Genomic DNA, 23,997 nt, shown 5'->3' on the forward strand with positions numbered 1-23,997 from the left:
TATTTTTAATTGAAGTATAGTTTAATTACAATGTTATGTTAATTACTGTGTACTCTGCATGTGTGCTCAGTCATATCCTACTATTTGGGATGCCATGGACTGTTGCCCACTAGGCTCCTCTGTCCATGGGATTTCCCAGACAAGAATACTGGAGTGGGTTCCATTTCCTTCTCCAGGGGTCAAACCCACATTTCTGTGTCTCCCGCATTGGCAGGCAGATTTTTTACCACTAGAGTTACCCTGAGTGTTAATTACTGCTGTACAGTGAAGCCTCTCAGTTATACATACATGTACATTTTTTCATGTTCTTTTCATTATGGTTTATCACAGAATATTGAATATAGTCCCACATGCTATACAGTAGGAGCTTGTTTTTTATCCATTTTATTAGATTACTTTTTATAACATTACTACCCTAGTAGTTCAGTTATAAATTATTTCTTCTCATCGGCCTTTTAAGCTAGTACCTGTAGTTTATGGCTCAGAAGAAGATGGAGGTCTAGGATCCCATGAGTTTAATAGAATAAAAGGCATACTAGTTTAAAAAAATAGGAATTGTTTTTGTTGTATTTGCAATTTTTACCTAGGACACATCTTTTAATGCTTCTTGAGCCTATCTCCTTTTTAAAGACACTGTGCATAACATTTTAAATTTTAACTTATGTATAGTATGTTATGTATAATATACTTATAGGTAAATGCACGTATCATATTTGTAAAATTTGATGAATTTCCACAAACTGAACACATCTATGTAATAGGAATTCAGATCAAGACCATCACCCTAGAGCTCCTTTCTTTCTTCCTGTCTTAACTAGTCACCACACATAACCACTCTTCTGACATCAAAGATTAGTTATGCCCAATTCCTAAACATATTTTTACAGCTACATAAAATTCTATAATTTTTAAATACTGAATTTATTTATTTCTTATTGATAATGTTTCTTAGTTTTCCTAACTATAAGTAAAACCACTAGGGAATGTGTATTTTGTCTAATAATTTTCCCAGGAGTAATGATCCTCAGTGGAATGGCATGATCATTCAGAGATTGTGCATGTTACCAATTTGCTTTTTTACATAGTTTATCTCAGTTAATACTCCCACCAATTGGATTCCTTTTTGTTTTATAATTCCCTAACAAATGTTGGGTATTCTTATTTTTGTTTAAAATTCACTAAATTGATAGATGAAAAATGGTATAGAAAATAGAATTTTGAACTCACTGTACTTGTTTTATGTATTGTAGGGAATCATGAATATATTAATAAAAATTTCCACTCAAAATCCTTTTAAATACTAGGCTCTACATGTTGAGACTGTATGACTCTGATAAGCATTAAATAATTCAGAAATTTCAGTACTGCTTTTCTGTATGGAATTTTGATAAGCTACTTTATTTCTGTATTTCTTTGGACTTTAATTTCTACGTCTGTAAAATGATGAAATTGGACTTAGTTATGTAGTATAAGACTCTGGGTAATTATCAGGAATATATAGCTCTGATATTAGATCAGTTTATGGAATAGAAGAGAATATGTATATATATATATGAAATTTTATATACATATATTTTGTATGAAACAAAACATAGAAATATATCTTATATGAACATAAAAAGCAGTGTTCTAATCTATTGAAGTGTGGGAGATGGTAGATTTATAAAGAGGGAAACAGAGCTCTGTGGTATGGAATACTGAAGAGGCCATTTAATCCAGCTTGTAGTTTCAGGGACAGGCTGTGAATGTATTAGTTAAATACTTTGCTTTCCAGGATTAAATACTAGCTCTTCTGTGCCTGAGTTTCCTCATCTGTAAAATGGGGATAATATTAGTATAAATTCCTATTTCTTGGTGGTGTTTTGAGGATTAAAATTGCTGCTCTACATAAAGTCCTTAAACAGTACCTGTCACATAGAAAGCCCTGCATACCAGAGGTTATGCCTTAGCCAAAGTAGTGCATTCTAGGTCAATGGAAGAGCAGGGGCAAGTCACGGAACTTTGACACATGCAGGGCACTGTAGGTAATCCAGAAATTCTAGAAAACAAAATGTGTAGAGGTCAAAGAAGTGAAGTGAAGTCACTCAGTTGTGTCTGACTCTTTGTGACCCCATGGACTGTAGCCCACCAGGCTCCTCCATCCATGGAATTTTCTAGGCAAGAGTACTGGAGTGGGTCAAAGGCAGAGGTAATTCTGAAAGATAAGCAGGGATCAGGGCATAGGGGGCTTAAATGTCTGTTTTATTCACCCCTTTTTTCTCCAGCATCCAGTACAATGTCTGTCATAATATAGATGTTAAATAAAAACCTTCTGAGTGAAAAATTAATTAGGAGGCTGTGCTGCATCCTCTACATGATGGAAAATCTTTGGAAAATGTTCAGAGAAGTGTGACATGATCATCTCTGCATTGGTGTCAGTGTGCAGAATGGATGAGAGGGGCCTAAGCCTGGTCAACACAACCACCTGAGAGGCTCTTGAGGAAGAGGACTAGACTAGAACAATGATAGTAGTTGTGGACACGAGGGACCAAAGTTATAAAATATTACGTGTAGGGAACAGAAAAGGAGAAGAGATGAAATCATACTCATATACTCTTTTTTCTCTTTTTCTTTCTCACCAGTAAGCTCCTGTTTTGCCAGTCTTGCAAATACATATGCACTGTGCTTCTTTTTCTAGGTCAGTTCTTGTTCTTGTTTGGCGTGTTCCATGTTCCATCATGTTGAGGGCTAAGACTCGGCTTTTTTTGCTTTCACCTAATCACCTGAGGCAGCTGAAAGGGTCATCAGGCTCCAGGCTTATCTGGCAACGACTTCTGCATCAGCAACAGCCCCTTCATCCAGAATGGGCTGCCCTGGCTAAAAAGCAGTTGAAAGGCAAAAACCCAGAAGAACTAATATGGCACACCCCAGAGGGGATCTCCATAAAGCCCTTATATTCCAGCCAGGATACCAAGGACTTCCCTGAAGAACTTCCAGGCATGAAGCCGTTCACACGTGGACCGTATCCCACCATGTACACTTTCAGGCCCTGGACCATCCGCCAGTATGCTGGTTTCAGTACTGTGGAAGAGAGCAACAAGTTCTATAAGGACAATATCAAGGGTGAGATTTTAATTTGAGACATAGTATTTATGGTCAAACATAACACTTCCTCATCTTGGCTTTTTGAAGGGAGGCTAGTTAATCTCTATAGAGCTAATAATCACTTTATAATCTAGAGGTCAAGGCTATACTCTCAAAGAAAAAATGTTTTTCAATTTACATGGTCAAAAAAATAGATAACCCAGAATAAAGTGCTCAATTCTTGAAAGAAAACAATACCTAAATGCACGTTGTATAAAAGGAATTAGGTGAAGTTATATGAAGAAAATTCTGAGACATTGGCTTTGCCTTTGAAAAGCTTTTAATTAAAACTGTCAGGATAGGAATGGGAGGGGAAAATGGTTTATGAGATGACCAAAGAAAGGAATAAACAAATAATGTGGTACAGATTTTAGTTTTTTGAGTGGTTTTTATAATTCTATTTCCCATTAAGTTTCAACGGCCAAGAAAAGAGCAAATAAATGAGCATACAAGTACTAAATAATGTTAACTGTATATAAACAGCCATATCTTCCCATGAATCTTAAAAATATTTCTATCACAAATTGTTAAGATAAAAAAATCCTCAGATGGACATGAGATCAATCTGTTTTATTCCTTCTATTCTTTATTATAGTGAAGTCTGGAATTCACTTTGCGTGTTTTTTAGTACATGGGAAACAACAGACTCTTAGGAACTAAAGTCTCTTTATGTAAGTTTGTTTTGAGCATAAAGATTGTTTATTATCAAAGTAGACTGTGATGGGATGAGTCAGGACTTTTAGTAGTGTTAAAATCAGTTTACTTTGATGCCAGACTGTTTAATCCTACCTTATTTTTCTTTATATATTTAGCTGGTCAACAAGGATTATCAGTTGCCTTTGATCTTGCAACACATCGTGGCTATGATTCAGACAACCCTCGAGTTCGTGGTGATGTTGGAATGGCTGGAGTTGCTATTGACACTGTGGAAGACACCAAAATTCTTTTTGATGGAATTCCTTTAGAAAAAATGTCAGTTTCCATGACCATGAATGGAGCAGTTATTCCAGTTCTTGCAACTTTTATAGTAACTGGAGAAGAGCAAGGCGTACCTAAAGAGAAACTTACTGGTACAATCCAAAATGATATACTAAAGGAATTTATGGTCAGAAATACTTATATTTTTCCTCCAGAACCATCCATGAAAATTATTGCTGACATCTTCCAATATACAGCAAAGGTATCCTTTGTTATTATAGGTTTTACTATAGTTCTTAGAATGTAGGAATTTTTATAAAATGCCATAACCTAATTTGAATTTGGTAATTGAGTCTGAGTAGTAGTTATACTATAGTCAGGATGTGGGATTTGTGTTTGTATGTATATTGTTAGTTTTTATTTTTTGGTCTTTAATGTACTAGTTTTATGGTCTGTCATTACCTATAGGAGTCTGAACAGTAGGCCTTTATTGTAGTTTCTTTATTGTTAAAATTTTTATTCTCTGATAATTGTTAGAATCAGGGAGGGCTCATTATTGACACTTCTTTATTTCTCTCCAGATTTCAGAATCAATTGTGAATAGACACTGGTGTCAGATAGATGAGAATCAAAATAGTAACTTTGTTTCTGCAAGAAAACAGGATTAGAAGATATCACTTGTATCTGCAACCACAATAAGATCCCTAATATTTCACCCCTGAAGTAGGTTCATTTTCCCCAGAGTGGTAGGAAAAGAAGGTTCTTATAGTATTTCTATATTAGCAGCAATCCTTCCACAGGGAAACATAAAGCTTCATTTCCTCTAAGTAATTCATTTATACTTTCCCCCGTCATTCACACTTTACTTTTTGGTGACAGTGCTCTTTTCTTATCTACCTTAAAATTAGACCATTATTTCACAGTAAAGGGCAAATTATTATGTCATCAAATGTTTTTTATTTAAATCTCTTTACTTCTTATAATTGCCATTCTCTCAGTACCCTTGCTAGTATTGCCTACTCTCATTTGATATTTAGCCTTTACACTTTTCCATTTTGTTTTTTTTTTCATAGATTCCATCTGCCCATGTGAATTGTTTAGAATTATACATGCCTATCACCTTTTTCAATTTCACAGACATGCGTAGGAGGATTTAGTTGAGCAGTATATGACAAACACACACACAAATAGCAGTACCTTTAAGTAAATGAAGATACTAAGAGAAGTTCTCTTTCATCTAAGAGAAGTTGGAAGGTAGGCTGTCAAGGTCTTGGTTATATGGAAGCTCCACAGCCATAAGGATTCCTGTATCCTTTCATTTGGCTTTCTCCTCTATTTTTAGTGTGCCAACTCATGATTAAGGAAGTAGGGAGGTGGACTTTGTTTGGGGAGAGGGACTCCACCCCTCTGGTTAAAGGTGAACTTCCAGAAGGAAAAAACCAAACTTCTATTTACATCTCAGTGGACACACAGAGAGGAGATTGGAAATGTAGAACACATTGGCACTCTGACTGCATGGTTCATATACAAGAGGAAAGTGGAGAATGGTTCTTGGGGTAGATAGTAGCAATCTGCTATCATGGACTTGGACTTTTAACCTTGTGAAAGATTCTTATGTCACCTGCAAGTTCAAGATTGCTTTATATAATTCTTCATGTAAGTGATAAATGTGCTAGTTTCAGATATTGATGAAATATGTTATATTGAAGTACTTTGTAAACTTTTATGTTATTCCTTTAAAAAAATTTACTTGTGGCAAGACACATATAACATAAAATTTACCATCTGAGTAATTTCCAAATAAACCATTCAGTGGCTTTAACTCCATTCACTTTGTTGTGTAACCATCACCATCATCTATCTCCAGGATTGTTTTCATCTTGCAAAAGTGAATCTCTGTGTCTGTTAAATACTTTCCATTCTGCCCTCCCTTCGGCCCCTGGCAAATACCATTCTACTTTCTGTTTGTACTTATAAGTGGAATCATAGAGTATTTATCTTTTTGTGTCTGGCTTATTTCACTTAGCATACTGTCCTTCAGGTTCATCTACATTGTAGCTTGTGTCAGAATTTGCTTCCTTTTTAAGACTGAATAATATTCCAATATTCTAATATTTCTGTTATTCTTAAAGAAATTCTATTAAACTGCTCTCAGTAGGGAAGCACCTGTTGGTTTCCTTGCTGCTTTCTTTGTAACTCTAAATATACTCAAGTAGTCTGTCAAGGCCATGTAATTCAGTCCCCTTATTACTTTGTGATGAACGTTTTTTCAAGAGCTGTTGGTTATAAAAAGTATTTGCAAGTATAAAATACAGATAATCCATACCATACCAACAACTAACTTTTTTTGAATACTTTATATATAGGCATAATACTTAGTGGTTTTGGTGAGTCATTTCTTTTAATCCTACAACTCCATGAGAAAGGTAGAATTATGATATCTGTTTTATACTTTAGGAAGGCACAGGATAACAAGGTTGAGAAACTAGCTTACAGTCCCCTGGCTAGTTAAGTGATATGACTAGAATTTGAGTACTCTGACTTGAGTTCATATTCTGAACCCACTGTAATGAGTGTCTGTGATTTAGTATTTATTATTTATTTTTGATTAATTCTTGGAAGGATAATAGTTTTTTTTTTTTTTGGTTCTGCAGGTCCTGTGTGATATGTACCCTATCTAACATGACATTTTAGGGGAATAGTGGATTAGTGATTGTGATAGAAGGAACCTGTCTGAGATATCCTAAGCATTAAATGTCATAGTAAATCAAACTGAAATCTTTGAATTTTAAGTCATGCGTTTTTCCTGTTTAGTTTTCACATACAGTACTAGCACTGAATCGTTTTCTTTTTTCCCCCCACTGTGTACTTATTCATGTTCGGATTATTAATAACTAGTTAACAATAATTAAATTTATACATCTTCAGCACATATGCCCAAAGACTTGAAGTCTTAGGACCTCATATGAGGTCAGAGGCATCAATTTCTAATTAAAGATGTTATCATTCAGTTCTTGAGCCAAAGGTTACATTCCTAATCTCAGCCAACTAATTCAGTGTTTAACTTTTGGTGCTGATCAATGGTTGATGATTCCTTTTCACTAGGAAATAAAACAGGTACATGTAGTCCTTTGTGGTTCATTGGATGAGCCATTTAAATTGAAAAATGAATGTAACTAAACATTAAATATTTTCAGATAATATTATATCTGAATTGAACATCATTTTCAAGTAGTATTGTCTCATACAAAATAAATTTAATAGAACCTTTTTTATATTTTTATTTAAAGTTGTGTTTTTTATTATTTTATATAGCACATGCCAAAATTTAATTCAATTTCAATTAGTGGATACCATATGCAGGAAGCAGGGGCTGATGCCATTCTGGAACTGGCCTATACTATAGCAGATGGTTTGGAGTACTGCAGAACTGGACTCCAAGCTGGCTTGACCATTGATGAATTTGCACCAAGGTGAGTAAATTAAACTCAAATATTACCTCAACGTTAAAAAGTTTATAGGACTATTTTATGAGTGTATAGCAAAATATATTGATAAAATGAATTTGTGTGTATAAATATACCAGATTCTTTTAGGGAATAAGCCAGTAGTCTTTATAATTATTAATGAAATGCAGAGTTAAGTTTGACCATGCTGCTGCTGCTGCTAAGTCGCTACAGTCGCGTCCGACTCTGTGTGACCCCATAGACAGCAGCCCACCAGCCTTCCCCGTCCCTGGGATTCTCCAGGCAAGAGTACTGGAGCGGGGTGCCATTGCCTTCTCCAGTACATGAAATTGAAAAGTGAAAGTGAAATCGCTCAGTCGTGTCCTACTTTTCGCGACCCCATGGACTGCAGCCTACCATGCTCCTCCGTCCATGGGATTTTCTAGGCAAAAGTACTGGAGTGGGGTGCCATACTTCTTTGTAAATTAGAGGAATTTTGTTCTCTGCTATTCTGAAAATAATTAACTGACACATTTTGAAAAATAATTTAAAAATGTAAATATAATTTTCAAGACAGATTTGTCTTTTTTCTTTTAAAAGACAAGTCTTCTATTATAGGTTTAAGGTTATTGAAGTATATATGCTTTGATTTTAATTCAAATTAAGTTATTTGAAATTAAAATCTGAGCTTTTGTGTATGTCTGTGTGATGCATTTAGTTTTATTTTCCATTTTATAATCAGATTTTGGACTTAACATTACTATTTTAGGTTGTCTTTCTTCTGGGGAATTGGAATGAACTTTTATATGGAAATAGCAAAAATGAGAGCTGGGAGAAGACTCTGGGCTCACTTAATAGAGAAAATGTTTCAGCCTAAAAACTCTAAATCTCTTCTCCTAAGAGCACATTGTCAGACGTCAGGATGGTCACTTACTGAGCAAGTATGTATGAATTTTAAGAAGTCATTTATTTTCTTCTAAGCAACTTGGCCTAGGCAAGAAATGCATTTAAGAACTTTTCTGCTAATATTTGAAAATCACAATTGTTCTGAAGTGAAAGTGAAGTCGCTCAGTTGTGTCCAACTCTTAGCAACCCCATGGACTGCAGCCTACCAGGGTCCTCTGTCCATGATTTTCCAGGCAAGAATACTGGAGTGGGATGCCATTGCCTTCTCCATAAGACCCAGCACAGCTAGCTAAATAAAAAAAGTGCAGTAACTAAAAACTGGTCACAATTTGTTAAGTGTCTGACTAAAGTTGAGAAGGTGACACCTCCCTGTGCAGACATCATGCTGCTGCTGCTGCTAAGTCTTTTCAGTCGTGTCCAACTCTGTGCGACCCCATACACGGCAGCCCACCAGGCTCCCCCGTCCCTGGGATTCTCCAGGCAAGAACACTGGAGTAGGTTGCCATTTCCTTCTCCAATCCATGAAAGTGAAAGTGAAGTCACTCAGTAGTGTCCAACTCTTCGTCACCCCATGGACTGCAGCCTACCAGGCTCCTCCGTTCATGGGATTTTCCAGGCAAGAGTGCTGGAGTGGTGTGCCATTGCCTTCTCTGAGTTTTTCTGAAGCATAATGCATATTTAATGTTTTATAAAAATTATAATAAAATTTGCTCCCTCTAGTGGTTAACAATATAAAATCATTTAAATCTTAGCTTGTATGGCTGTGTGTTTTACTTTTTTAACAGTAAAAAATAAGTGATGATGAGGAAGAAGTACAGTTATAATTTAATATCATCTTAAGTAATTTTAATGATTAAAATTCTTAACACAAAACTTCCTCATTAAAGTTGGTGTTATACATACTTTTTATGTATGTGTTATATGTTTAAGTAAGCATCCATGCAAATAAACCACTTAAAAACTATTGTCAGTTGGATAATCTATTTTCATTTCACTTAATTAAAAAATTATATAGTGGTGATCTTTTTAACATGCATTTTCTTAATATATTGAATTATTTTGATATATCAAAAATAAGTTATAACTTTAAAGTTACATTGCTTTTATACATTTAAAAGCAAATAAAAACTAGAAGTATCCATATTACATATGACTTCAGGTACTTATAAATGGAAAAATACAGATTTCAGTTTTGGAAGGAATTTCAGTAATCTTTTTTGCTTAATCCCCTCATTTTTACAGCTAAGTAAACTAAAGTTCTGGAGAAGGCAATGGCAACCCACTCCAGTCCTCTTGCCTGGAAAATCCCATGGGCGGAGGAGCCTGGTAGGCTGCAGTCCATGGGGTCGTGAAGAGTCGGACACGACTGAGTGACTTCCCTTTCACTTTTCACTTTCATGCGTTGGAGAAGGAAATGGCAACCCACTCCAGTGTTCTTGCCTGGAGAATCCCAGGGACGGGGGAGCCTGGTGGGCTGCTGTCTATGGGGTTGCACAGAGTCGGACACGACTGAAGAGACTTAGCAGCAGCAGCAGCAAACTAAAGTTCAGAAAGGTCTAGTGACTTGCCAAGATCACAGTTAGGAACAGAATAAACTAGAAGTCATATTTCCTGTCTCATAGTCCATTCTTTATCTGTTTTATTAATAAATCATCACCAGTTTTGGCCACCTCATTAGAGTAAATACTTAAGGTAATTAGGAAATAGTGAATTATGAGATGAAGGATATTAATAATCTAAGTAGACAATGTATTGCATTCATGATGCTCGTATAGAAGATTATTTAGGCGATAAAAAATAAGCACAACAAATATTTAGTATTTCAAATGATTATAAGAGGCAATGTTTTATTGCTTAAGCACAGACTAGGCACCTGGGCTCTTAATTCTAAGTCTAGTTTGTTTCCTAATTTGTTTATTTGATAGTCTGAAGACTAAGGCAGATTTTGGCAAAGAAAGTATGCATCAGGCACTCCTAATCGTATCATCATTTACAGCTGCAGTATATATCAATTGGCTTGTTTTGTTTTTTACTAAATGTTTTAGGATCCTTACAATAACATCATTCGTACCACAATAGAAGCAATGGCAGCAGTGTTCGGAGGTACTCAGTCTTTGCACACAAATTCTTTTGATGAAGCCCTGGGTTTGCCAACTGTGAAAAGTGCTCGAATTGCCAGGAACACACAAATCATTATTCAAGAAGAATCTGGGATTCCCAAAGTGGCTGATCCTTGGGGAGGTTCATATATGATGGAATCTCTCACAAATGATATTTATGATGCTGCCTTGAAGGTGAGTTTCTCCTCTTTGAAACTTTGCTATCAAGATTTACAGATTTATGAAGATTTATAGATTTTTGATTTATAAATGAGATCATTTATAGATTTGTATCAGAATTTATAAAGTGAGAGAAAAGGGGAATTTTAGATTTGACTTTATTTAGAACTGAAATTTAATTTAAAAATATATTTTTATTTGTATTATTCAAAGAGTTAAAAAAACAACTAAGGTTAAAAGGCTATAATAAAATAAGCAGTCCTTCGTCCTCCACTTGCTTGTTTCATGCTTCCTTGAGTGAGCTACATTTTTTGTTTGTTTCTGTCTCCATATTTTAAAATTACACGTGTGTACTGTTTGTCCTGACTCAGTCTGTTTTAGACCTTATCTATTGCTTTGCTAGTGTGGTGGTGTGGTATTTTAGCTGGATCTTGCCCCTTCTTTCCCATCATACCATAATACTCATGTATTATAATTATATCTCAGTGTAAAACCTTCCTGAAGCCCCCTAAATTCTCATTCAATTTAGACTGGTTTCTCTCTGGACCATTACTATCCTTGGACTTCCCTTTGTCATTACTCTGGGAATTCTTTTCACCTCTCCTATGTTGAATCTGTATCCTGAGTCCTGTCTCTTTGTTGATTATCCCTTGTTGTTCTGAAGCACATCTTATGAGAACCTCCTAAAAATGGTGCATGGGAAATGAATTATTTGAAACTTTGGATGCTTGAAAATGTCTTTATTCTACTTTCATATTTGATAGTCTTGGTTTGGAATTTTTCATTTGAGAGTTTGTAAGCCAATATGTAAGTTTTCACCTACTTTTTATTCCAGCTTCCAGTATTTCTGCTCAGAAATCTGATGTCATTCTCACCCAGGCTCTTTCTTTCTGAAAGCTTTAGGATCTCTTCTTTATTTTTGTATTGATATATTTTTGGTATGTGTATTTTTCCCTACATTGTCCTTGACCTTTGGTGGACATTTTTTCACCTGGCCGCTTTTTCATGTTTTCATGGCTCTGGGAAATTGTCATATATTATTTCTTTGGTAATTTCTTTCCTGTCATTTTTCTGTGGTTTCTCTTTTTTAGAACTTTAGAGATCATGTTCTGACATTCTTATAATGCATCTTTGAGGGGTTTTTTCCTTTTTTTTTTTTTTTTGAAGAGTCCTCAGCTTTATCTTTCTACTTATATACTTTAAAATTCACATATGTTTTTAATTTCTAAGAGGTCACTTTTATATCCTGCTTTTTCTGCTTGCATGTCATACTATTTGTTTCATTAATACAGAATCTCTTCTTCTTTTTCTGAGGATAATTATATCTTTTGGAGTCTTCTCATATATCCTGTGTTGTCACTGTTTCCTCAGTGCACTGTTTTGTTTGAGTTTTATTCAGAATGCAGGGTTTCGTTTCATACACATCTTATCCTTGCCTCTTCTGGTACTTGATGTTTCACAGTCCAGTGCTTCTCTAGTCTAGTAAGTGGTTTTCCTGACAGAAAGGGAAAAGGTAGTTACAAACTCTCAAGTAGTTTCCATCTTTTTAGCTTCCTAAAAGATTCTCGGCTTCTGTTGAATCTAGTATAGGTTTCTCTTTCTTAAATTCGTCAGGGGAAAGCCAGTTTGACCTTGCTCCTTTCTGAAAAGTCATATCCCATTCCACCATCCATCTTCCACTATCTCATGTATATATGAGGCTGTGATTGAAGGTGTAGATGTTTCTTGATGTCAGTAAAGATAGAGTTGTATCATTACTCTATTCCTCAAATCAAAAATAAAATGGCATTTTGAAATTGTTTTTTAGAGTCTTTATTTATGTAACCAAGGAGATTTTATTTATATAACTAAAATTAAAGACTACACAGTTAGTGTTATCTTTAGTTGGCTTCTAAAACAAGTGAGAGGTGTTGTGTTTTCCAAAATAGACTTGTTAGTTCTTTGTTGTCTTTTTTGTTTTGTTGTTTTCTTGATTTTGTTTTTGTTTTGGTTTTTTAAATTAATTAATTTATTTTAATTGAAGGCTAATTACAATATTGTGGTGGTTTTTGCCATACATTGACATGAATCTGCCACTGTTGTACATGTGTCCCCATCCTAAACCCCCTCCCATCTCCTTCCCCATCCCATCTCTCTGGGTTGTCCCAGTGCACCAGCTTTGAGTACCCTGTTTCACACATGAAACTTGGACTGGTCATCTATTTCACGTATGGTAATATACATGTTTCAATGTTATTCTCTCAAATCATCCCACCCTCTCCTTCTCCCAAAAGGTCCAAAAGTCTGTTCTTTATATCTGTGTCTCTTTTGCTGTCTCACGTATAGGGTTATTGTTACCATCTTTCTAAATATCATATATATATATGCTAATACTGTATTGGTGTTTTTCTTTCTGACTTACTTCACTCTGTATAATAGGCTCCAGTTTTATCCACCTCATTAGAACTGATTCAAATGCATTCTTTTTTAATAGCTGAGTAATATTCCATTTTGTATATGTACCACAGATTTCTTAACCATTTGTCTGCTGATGGACATCTAGGATGCTTCCGTGTCCTGCTGCTGCTGCTGCTGATGCTAAGTTGCTTCAGTCGTGTCCGGCTTCCGTGTCCTAGCTATTGTAAACATTGCTGCGATGAACATTGGGGTATACGTGTCTCTTTCAGTTCTGGTTTCCTCAGTGTGTATGCCCAGCAGTAGGATGGCTGGATTGTATGGCAGTTCTGTTTCCAGTTTTTTAAGGAATCTCCACACTGTTCTCCATAGTGGCTGTACTAGTTTGCATTCGCACCAACAGTGTAAGAGGGTTCCCTTTTCTCCACACCCTCTCCAGTGTTTATTGTTTGTAGACTTTGATAGCAGCCATTGCTGACTGGCATGAGATGGTACCTCATTGTGGTTTTGATTTGGATTTCTCTGATAAGGAATGATGTTGAGCATCTTTTCATGTGTTTGTTAGCCATCTATATGTCTTCTTTGGACAAATATCTGTTTAGTTCTTTGGCCCATTTTTTGATTGGGTCATTTATTTTTCTGGTTTTGAGCTGCATGAGCTGCTTTTGCGATTAGTTCTTGTCAGTTGCTTCATTTGCTATTATTTTCTCCCATTCTGAAGGCTGTCTTTTCACCTTGCTTATAGTTTCCTTCATTATGCAAAAGCTTTTAAGTTTAATTAGGTCTCATTTGTTTATTTTTGCATTTATTTCCATTACTTTGGGAGGTGGGTCATAGAGGATCTTCCTGTGATTTATGTCAGAGAGTGTTTTGCCTATGTTTTCTTCTAGGAGTTTTATAGTTTCTGGTCTTACATTTAGGTCTTTAAGTTAATTTTTGTGTTAATTAACTTAACATTTTGAGTTAATTTTTGTGTATGGTGTTAGAAAGTGTTCTAGTTTCATTCTTTTACAGGTGGTTGACCAGTTTTCCCAGCACCACTTGTTAAAGAGATTATCTTTTCTCCATTGTATGTTTTTGCTTCCTTTGTCAAAGATAAGGTGTCCATAGGTGTGTGGATTTATTTCTGGGCTTTCTATTTTGTTCCATTGGTCTATATTTCTGTCTTTGTGCCAGTACCATACTATCTTGATGACTGTGGCTTTGTAGTAGAGCCTGAAGTCAGGCAGGTTGATTCCTCCAGTTCCATTCTTCATTCTCAAAATTGCTTTGGCTATTTGAGATTTTTTTTGTATTTCCATACAAATTGTGAAATTATTTGTTCTAGTTCTGTGAAAAATACCATTGGTAGCTTGATAGGGATTGCACTGAATCGATAGATTGCTTTGGGTAGTATGCTCGTTTTCATTATGTTGATTCTTCTGATCCATGAACATGGTATATTTCTCCATCTATTTGTGTCATCTTTGATTTCTTTCATCAGTGTTTTGTAGTTTTTTATATATAGGTCTTTTGTTTCTTTAGGTAGGTTTATTCCTAAGTATTTTATTCTTTTTATTGCAATGGTGAATGGGATTGTTTCCTTAATTTCTCTTTCTGTTTTCTCATTGTTAGTGTATAGGAGTGCAAGGGATTTCTGTCTATTAATTTCATATCCTGCAACTTTACTATATTCATTGATTATCTCTAGTAATTTTCTGGTGGTATCTTTAGGATTTTCTATGTAGAGGATCATGTCATCTGCAAACAGAGTTTTACTTCTTTTTTTTTCCATCTGGATTCCTTTTATTTCTTTTTCTTCTCTGATTGCTATAGCTAGGACTTCCAAAACTGTGTTGAATAGTAGTGAAAGTGGGCACCCTTGTCTTGTTCCTGACTTTAGGGGAAATGCTTTCAGTTTTTCACCATTGTGGATAATATTTGCTGTGGGTTTATCATATATGGCTTTTATTATGTTGAGGTATGTTCCTTCTATGCCTGCTTTCTGAAGAGTTTTTTTTTTATCATAAATGGGTATTGAATTTTGTCAAAGGCTTTCTCTGCATATATTGAGATAATCATATGGTTTTTGTCTTTCAATTTGTTAATGTGGTGTATCACATTGATTGATTTGCAAATATTGAAGAAACCTTGCATCCCTGGGATAAAGCCCACTTGGTCATGATGTATGATCTTTTTAATATGTTGTTGGATTCTATTTGCTAGAATTTTGTTGAGGATTTTTGCATCTATCTTCATCAGTGATATTGGCCTATAGTTTTCTTTTTTTGTGGCATCTTTTCTGATTTTGGTATTAGGGTGATGGTGGCCTCATAGAATGAGTTTGGGAGTTCATCTTTCTCTGCAATTTTTTGGGAGAGTTTAAGTAGGATGGGTGTTAGCTCTTCTTTAAATTTTTGGTAGAATTCACCTGTGAAGCCATCTGGTCCTGGGCTTTTGTTTGTTGCAAGATTTTTGATTAGTTTCAATTTCCATATTTGTGATGGGTCTGTTAAGATTTTCTGTTTCTTCCTGGTTCAGTTTTGGAAGGTTTTACTTTTCTAAGAATTCGTCCATTTCTTCCAAGTTGTCCATTTTATTGGCATATAGTTGTGATAGTAGTCTCTTAGGATCCTTTGTATTTCTGTTGTCTGTTGTGATTTCTCCATTTTCATTTCTAATTTTGTTGATTTGATTCTTCTCCCTTTGTTTCTTGATGAATCTGGCTAATGGTTTGTTTATTTTATTTATCTTTTCAAAGAACCAGCTTTTAGTTTTGTTGATTTTTGCTAAAGCCTCCTTTGTTTCTTTTTCATTTATTTCTGCTCTAATTTTTATGATTCCTTTCCTTCTACTAACCCTGGGGTTCTTCATTTCTTCTTTTTCTATTTGCTTTAGGTGTAAAGTTAGGTTATTTATTTGATTTTTCTTTTGTTTCTTGAAGTAAGCTTGTATTGCCATGAACCTTCCCCTTAGCATTGCTTTTACTGAATCCCATAGGTTTTGGGTTGCCGTGTTTTCATTTTTGTTTGTTTCTATGCATATTTTGATTTCCTTTTTTATTTCTTCCATGATTTATTGGTTATTCAGAAGCATGTTGTTTAGCCTCCATATGTTTGTATTTTTAATAGTTTTTTTTTTTTTCCTGTAGTTGACATCTAATCTTACCACATTGTGATCAGAAAAGATGCTTGAAATGATTTCAATTTTTTTTGAATTTACCAAGGCTAGATTTATAGGCCAGGATGTGGTCTATACTGGAGAATGTTTTGTGTGTACTTGAGAAAAAGGTGAAATTTATTGTTTTGGGGTGAAATGTCCTATAGATATCAATTAGGTCTAACTGGCCCATTATATCATTTAAAGTTTATGTTTCCTTGCTAATTTTATGTTTGGTTGATCTATCCTTCAGTGTGAGTGGGATATAGTCTCCCATTATTATTGTGTTACTGTTAATTTCCTCTTTCATACTTGTTAACATTTGCCTTACATATTGAGGTACTCCTATGTTGGATGCATATATATTTATAATTGTTATATCTTCTTGGATTGATCCTTTGATCATTATGTAGTGTCCTTCTTTTCATGGCCTTTATTTCAAAGTCTGTTTTATCTGATATGAGTATTGCTACTCCTGCTTTCTTTTGGTCTCCATTTGCATTAAATATCTTTTTCCAGCCCTTCACTTTCAGTCTGTATGTGTCCCTTGGTTTCAGGTGGGTCTCTTGTAGACAGAATATATAGGGGTCTTGTTTTTGTATCCATTCAGCCAGTCTTTGTCTTTTGGTTGGGGCATTCAACCCATTTACGTTCAAGGTAATTATTGATAAGTAGATCCCATTGCCATTTACTTTGTTGTTTTGGGTTCAAGTTTATAAACCTTTTCTGTTTTCTGTCTAGAGAAGGTCCTTTAGCATTTGTTGAAGAATTGGTTTGGTGGTGCTGCATTCTCTCAGCTTTTGCTTGTCTGTAAAGCTTTTGATTTCTCCTTTATATTTGAATGGGATCATTGCCAGGTATAGTAATCTGGGTTGTAGATTTTTCTCTTTCATTACTTTAAATATGTCCTGCCATTCCCTTATGGCCTGAAGAGTTTCTATTGAGAGATCAGCTGTTATCCTTATGGGGATCCTCTTGTGTGTTATTGTGCTTTTTTCCTTTGCTGCTTTTAATATTTGCTCTTTCTGTTTGATCTTTATTAGTTTGATTAATGTGTGTCTTGGGGTGTTTCACCTTGGGTTTATCCTGTTTGGGACTCTATGGGTTTCTTGGACTTAGGTGGCTATTTCCTTCGCCATTTTAGGGACATTTTCAACTATTATCTCCTCAAGTATTTTCTCATGCCCTTTCTTTTTGTCTATTTCTTCTGGGACTCCTATGATTCGAATACTGGGGCATTTAACATTGTCCCAGAGGTCTCTGAGGTTGTTCTCACTTCTTTTAATTCTTCTTTTCTTTTTCCCTCTCTCCTTCATTTATTTCCAACATTGTATCTTCCACCTCACTTATCCTATCTTCTGCCTCAGTTATTCTACTGTTGGTTCCCGCCAGACTGCTTTTGATCTCAGTTATTGCATTATTCCTTATCAATCGACTCTTCTTTATTTCTTCTAGGTCCTTGTTAAACATTTCTTGCATCTTCTCAATCCTTGTCTCTAGTCTGTTTATCTGTAACTCCATTTTGTTTTCAAGACTTTGCATCATCTTTACTATCATTATTCTGAATTATTTTTCAGGTAGACTCCCTGTCTCCTCTTTGGTTTGGTTTGGTGGGCATTTGTCATGTTCCTTTACCTGCTGAATATTTCTCTGCCTTTTCATTTTGTTTAGATTGCTGTGTTTGCAGTGCCCTTTCTGTAGGCTGGAAGTGTGTGGTTCCTTTTTATTGTGGAGCCTGCTCCCTGTGGGTGGGGTTGGACTAGTGGCTTGTCAAGGTTTCCTGGTTAGGAGAGCTTGTGTCTGTGTTCTGGTGGGTGGAGCTGGATCTCTTCTCTCTGAAGTGCAATGAAGTGTCCAGTAGTGAGTTTTGGAGTGTCTATGGGTTTGGTGTGACTTTGGGCAGCCTGTATATTAATGCTCAGGGCAATGTTCCTGCATTGCTGGAGAATTAGTGTGGTATGTCCTGCTCTGGAATTGTTGGCTCTTGGGTGGAGTTTGGTTTCAGTGTAGGTATGGAGGCTTTTGGGTGAGTTCTTGTCTATTAGTATTCCCTGGAGTCAGAAGTTCTCTGATGTTGTCAGTTTTGGATTTAAGCCTCCTGCCTCTGGCTTTCAGTCTTATTCTTACAGTAGCCTCAAGATGTCTCTATCCATACAGCACATGATAAAACATCCTAGGTGATAAAACATCTTCGTTGATGGTGAAACAATTCTCCACAGTGAGGGACACCCAGAGTGATTCACAGAGCTACGTGGAGAAGAGAGGAGGGAGGAGGGAGATAGAGGTGACCAGGAGGAGAAAGGGGGAGTCAAAAGGGGAGAGAGCAAGCTAGCCAATAATCAGTTCCCTAAGTGTTCTCCACAGTCTGGAGCACCTGGAGAGATTCACAGAGTTACATAGAGAAGAGAAGAGGGAGGAGGGAGATAGAGGTGATCTGGAGGAGAAAGGGGGAGTCAAAAGGGGAGAGAGCAATCTAGCCAGTAAGCAGTTCCCTAAGTGTTCTCCACAGCCCAGAACACCCAGAGAGATTCATGGAGTTAAGTAGAGAAGAGAAGGGGAACGGAGGAGATAGAGGTGACCTGGGGGAGAAAAGGTAGAGTTAAAAGGGGAGAGAGCAATCAAGCCAATAATCACACCCCTAAGTGAAAATGGGTACTGAAGATTAGATTCTTTTTTTTTTTTTTGAGGATTAGATTCTTAAAGGTACAAAACTGATAACAAATACCAAAAAGCAAAGATTAAAACTCTAGAGTAGAGGTTAGATTCTCAAAAATACATATTAAAAATACAAAACCAATCGTTATAAAATATATATATATGAAATTTGCTTTAAAAATAGGGTCTTTTTATTTTTTTGCAAGGTAATTGTAGGTTATAAAAATGAAAATTAGAGGAGTAATTAATAACTTAATTAAAAAAATTAAAAAGTGATCACAGTAAAAATATATCTAGGAATTTCTTTGGAGCTGTTGAGAGCAGTGTGGGGTCATTTCAGTTTCAGATAGTTCCTTGTTCCAGCTTGTACTTGTTCTCAAGTTCTATAGGCTGCCTCCAATGCTTAGTAAATGTTAACGACAGGGTTTTAATCTGTTTCACCTGTCACTTCAGAGCGGTTCCCTCTTGTTTATTTTGGCTTCCTCTGTTTGCAAGTTTCTTCAGTGTCCAAATTCCATCCTGACACAAGGGTGCAAAGGTGGTCACTTGTTTAGGCTCACTTGTTCAGTTGTGTTATGGGGAGGCAGGGTACTGCAAACAGACATTGCTGGCATGTGTGGGGAGTGCTTGCTGTGGATGGACCACACTGGGTTTGCTCCAGCTCAAGGCAGTGTGTGCTTCCCAGGTCTAAGCTGCTCAGGTTCTGGGGTACTCTGCAAGTGCACAGACTTGGTTAGGCATGCGTTTTGTGCCCTTCCCAGGTCTGAGCAGATCAGGCGACCAGGTGCTTGGTGAGTGCACTGTCCCAGGTGGGCCGTGCGTCTTAATCATCTCCCTGGTCTTGGCTGCTTGGTTTCCTGGGTGCGCCACGAGAGCATTATCTCAGGTGTGCTGGGTGTCTCCCTGGGGAGCTGATCTCAGGCTGTGACCCTCCTGGCCGATGTCAACTGTTCCAGGATCCCAGGAAGATGTGGTTAGCAGCTGGGAGCCTGCTCACAGTTTGGTGGAGAATGCCGGTCTCTGGGGCCGAGATTGCAGCAGCCCCTTGCCTTTTGGTTCAGGCTGTCACAGGCCAGCCTCTCTGCCTCCGGCAAGGGCTAGGGGCCTGTATGCATCCGACTAGCTATCCTTTGGTATTCGCTCAATCCTTTGCTGTGTGAACGGGCCAGTCTGCACGTTAGAGCCTTTCACAGTAAAGTTCTCTTTTTTTTTCCTCTCTGGCTATCCCACAGTTTGGGTTGCTATCTCATGTTAGCTCCCTCAGATTGTCCTCAGGGCATTCATGTCCTGTCCTTAACCTAAACACCAATTATGCAGCCCATGCCTCCCTGTCCAGCCCCCACTTGGTGGTGGCAGATGCAAGTGTCTGGGCTACTTCTCCACTGGCAGTTGCGGTTAGGCGTGTATTCTGTGGGCTTTTTTTTTCTTCTCCCTGTTATGTTGCCCTCTGAGATTCCAAAACTCCCCACAGACCCACCTGTGAGAGAGTTTCTTACTGTTTGGAAATTTCTCCTTCACGCCACCTCCCCAGGACGGGTCTCTGTCCCTAACTCTTGTCTCACTTTTTGTCCTTTATATTTTGTCCTGCCTCCTTTCGAAGAGAACAGGTTGCCTTTCTGGGTGCCTGGTGTCCTCTGCCAGCATTCAGAAGTTGTTTTGTGGAAGTTGCTCAGTGTTCAAATGATCTTTTGATGAATTTGTGGGGGAGCAAGTGGCCTCCCTGTCCTCCGCCATCTTAGGTCGTCTCTCCCCTTCTGTTGTCTTTTTAAATGATTTTAAACACAGAATGTCCTTTTTAATTGATGTAATTTGCATATTTACATTGTGTTAGTTTAAAGTGTACAGTGTAAGGATTTAATATTTGTATATATTGTTAAAAAATTATCTGAATAAGTTTGGTTAACATCCATTACTACACATAGTTACAGATAGGTTTGCTTGTAATGAGAACTTTTTAAGGTTTACGCTCTTCTGAAGTGAAGTCGCTCAGTCATGTCTGACTCTTTGCGACCCCATGGATGGAGTAGCCTGCACCAGGCTACTCCATCCATGCAATTTTCTAGGCAAGAGTACTAGGGTGAGTTGCCATTTCCTTCTCCAGGGAATCTTCCCAGCCCAGAGATTAAACCCAGGTCTCCCAGATTGTAGACAGACTCTTTACCGTCTGAGCCACCTATCACACAATATTGTTAGCTCTGCAGAATTTCTAATCAATGCTCTTATTACTTCTTTTCTCAAGAAACATTAAATTTACCACTAAAATAATTTATAATTTTATTAACTTTAGTATTTACATAGCATAACATGTTTGTACTATTTATTAAAATATTTTCATATTTTCTTCTAATTTTATTAATGTATTTTTCTTATTAGCTCATTAATGAAATTGAGGAGATGGGTGGAATGGCCAAAGCTGTAGCAGAGGGAATACCTAAGCTTCGAATTGAAGAATGTGCTGCCCGAAGACAAGCTAGAATAGATTCTGGTAAGACAAAATAGAAAAGGTTTTACGTGAAATGAAGTATTTAAAAAGAAATATTAATTTCTATTTGAAGATAGCGCATATAGTTAATAGAACAAAAGTTATGGATAAGTGAAACTTGGATAAAATGTTTCTCATGAATCTATATGTATCTAGCTCTGTGTTGTATTTTTGCATGCCTGGATACACATGGGAAAACATGTATAAAGTATATTTGGAGGCATTATAAAGCAGAGTTTGTAATTCTAGTTTATCATTTATAAATTGTAAAGGCTTTTTTGTTGTTGTTTAAAAGTGGTTGGCTGTAAGGGAATTAAACTACTAGAAAAGCTCTTGCACATTTATCTTCTACCTTATAAATCTTAGATGGTAGCTGCTGCTACTGTCTTAATTTTGTAGTGTTAGAAGAGAGTTTATCAGAAGCTCTGGGAAAGTTTGAGAGAATAATAAAAGCCCTCCCTTTCAGATATTTTGATATATACTTGTCTTTTCCCCTTCTACCCCTATTCCATATTGGTATTTGCTCATCTTTATTGATGTCTATTAGGAGTTAAGAATACTACTTAAAAATATCAAACTTATAAGAAAAGTATGTGGTGATCAGAGCATTACTGTTAGATAATTATTTCTGAATAGAATATACATATTATTTTCCTCTGGGAAATTGACAGGTTCTGAAGTAATTGTTGGAGTAAATAAGTACCAGTTGGAAAAAGAAGAATCTGTGGATGTTTTGGCAATTGATAATACTTCAGTGCGTAATAAGCAGATTGAAAAACTTAAGAAGGTAATAACAGGTATCATATTTTGAGTGTTTTTTTTTTGGTATGCTGGGCACTGTCCAAGCCCTCATGTGTCCTGCTCTATTGTTACAACAACCATGTGAGGTATGTATTATTTCCCAACATTTTAGAGAGAAAGAAACTAAAGATAAGGGAGATTGAGAAACTTGCCCAGGATAAATAATTAAGCAAGACTCAAATCTAAGTCTGTTGATATTAAACATTCACCTTTTTAATCATAATGTCTGCCTCTGTGAAACTTGTATGTTCTTATTAGAAACTGCTCCATAATAATAATAATAAATCAATAATTTATTGATTTGAGCTCAAAGTTAAAAACAAGATTAAATTCAGAGTCCATATTTGAACTCAGGTCTTCTCACTGTAATTTATTTTTGTGTTCCTGATACTACTATGAAATGATTATTTGCTTTCATTTTTTTAAAAATTCAAATATATTTGAATAGTGTTTCAGTAAGATATAATTTAGAATGAAAGATGTTTATTTTGATTGAAACTAGAGTACTGGTATAATTTTTTATTTCCAGTTTCTTACTGAGAGGAACTAAAGTATACAAAATACTAAAATAGATAAAACATATTAATTCTTATTGTTGTAACTATATATTTCTATTATATGGAGCTACTTTGTCTCATAATCTCTGGCTTTAGTAATTACTGCTATTTTCTAAGGCAGGAAAGTTGAAGTTCCTTAATGATTTTCTCTGTTTACTATCCTTGTGATTAAGATAGGACTTTCCCCCGCTCAGTTTAAGTATTCTTTTAAGAATCTAATAGACTTTGTCCAGTTAGACTATATGCACAACATTCATCTTCCATTTGTTTTTTCTATTAGAGTTAATGGCAGATGTTTAATGATATTATTTCTTTTTACACCCTCATTCAGGAGTTAATTGTTCCTCTCCCACATTTTTGCCTTTTTTTAAAAAGAGTTTTATTTAGGATGTAGCGTTATATTTCTAGTGACCATAAAAGTCTCAATATTTATTATATTTGGAAAACTTGTTTCCTCTCTTTTACTTAAACTTTCTTAAACTTACAGCTTGAGGGAACACAGTTACCATAAATGATAATATAACTTATTTTTAGATAAGAGAGAAATTCAGTAATGATAATGGATGTGGTTTGTTCTTTGCCTTTAATATGAATTTCCTAATCCCCCTCTGCTTATAAATATGATAAAATTTTAGTGGCATCTTCAGATCAGATCAGATCAGATCAGTCGCTCAGTCATGTCCGACTCTTTGCGACCCCATGAATCACAGCACGCCAGGCCTCCCTGTCCCTCACCAACTCCCAGAGTTCACTCAGACTCACGTCCATTGAGTCAGTGATGCCATCCAGCCATCTCATCCTCTGGCGTCCCCTTCTCCTCCTGCCCCCAATCCCTCCCAGCAGTCAACTCTTCGCATGAGGTGTCCAAAGTACTGGAGTTTCAGCTTCAGCATCATTCCTTCCAAAGAAATCCCAGGGCTGATCTCCTTCAGAATGGACTGCTTAGATCTCCTTGCAGTCCAAGGGACTCTCAAGAGTCTTCTCCAACACCGCAGTTCAAAAGCATCAATTCTTCGGCGCTCAGCCTTCTTCGCAGTCCAACACTCATATCCATACATGACCACAGGAAAAACCATAGCCTTGACTAGACGGACCTTTGTTGGCAAAGTAATGTCTCTGCTTTTGAATATGCCATCTAGGTTGGTTATAACTTTCCTTCCAAGGAGTAAGTGTCTTTTAATTTAATGGCTGCAGTCACCATCCATAGTGATTTTGGAGCCCAGAAAAATAGTCTGACACTGTTTCCACTGTTTCCCCATCTATTTCCCATGAAGTGGTGGGACCGGATGCCATGATCT

The 23,997-nt window shown here is 36.3% G+C and overlaps 1 protein-coding gene across 2 annotated transcripts in view; it reads left to right on the forward strand.

The window, feature by feature from the left end:
• The window catches only part of MUT (methylmalonyl CoA mutase), a 41,142-nt gene that overhangs the window by 4,318 nt on the left and 12,827 nt on the right, over positions 1-23,997 (forward strand). For both annotated transcript variants that reach the window (XM_010863042.1, XM_010863040.1), the window contains exons 2-8: positions 2,678-3,102; positions 3,936-4,303; positions 7,357-7,514; positions 8,257-8,428; positions 10,439-10,687; positions 21,233-21,344; positions 22,013-22,128. In XM_010863042.1, coding sequence (XP_010861344.1) covers positions 2,718-3,102; positions 3,936-4,303; positions 7,357-7,514; positions 8,257-8,428; positions 10,439-10,687; positions 21,233-21,344; positions 22,013-22,128 — 1,560 coding nt within the window. In that variant the 5' untranslated portion in view covers positions 2,678-2,717. The remainder of the gene's footprint in view (positions 1-2,677; positions 3,103-3,935; positions 4,304-7,356; positions 7,515-8,256; positions 8,429-10,438; positions 10,688-21,232; positions 21,345-22,012; positions 22,129-23,997) is intronic.

The sequence above is a fragment of the Bison bison genome, unplaced genomic scaffold, assembly GCF_000754665.1.
Source record: "Bison bison bison isolate TAMUID 2011002044 unplaced genomic scaffold, Bison_UMD1.0 scf7180017864487, whole genome shotgun sequence".
In the NCBI taxonomy this organism is placed as follows: Eukaryota; Metazoa; Chordata; class Mammalia; order Artiodactyla; family Bovidae; genus Bison; species Bison bison.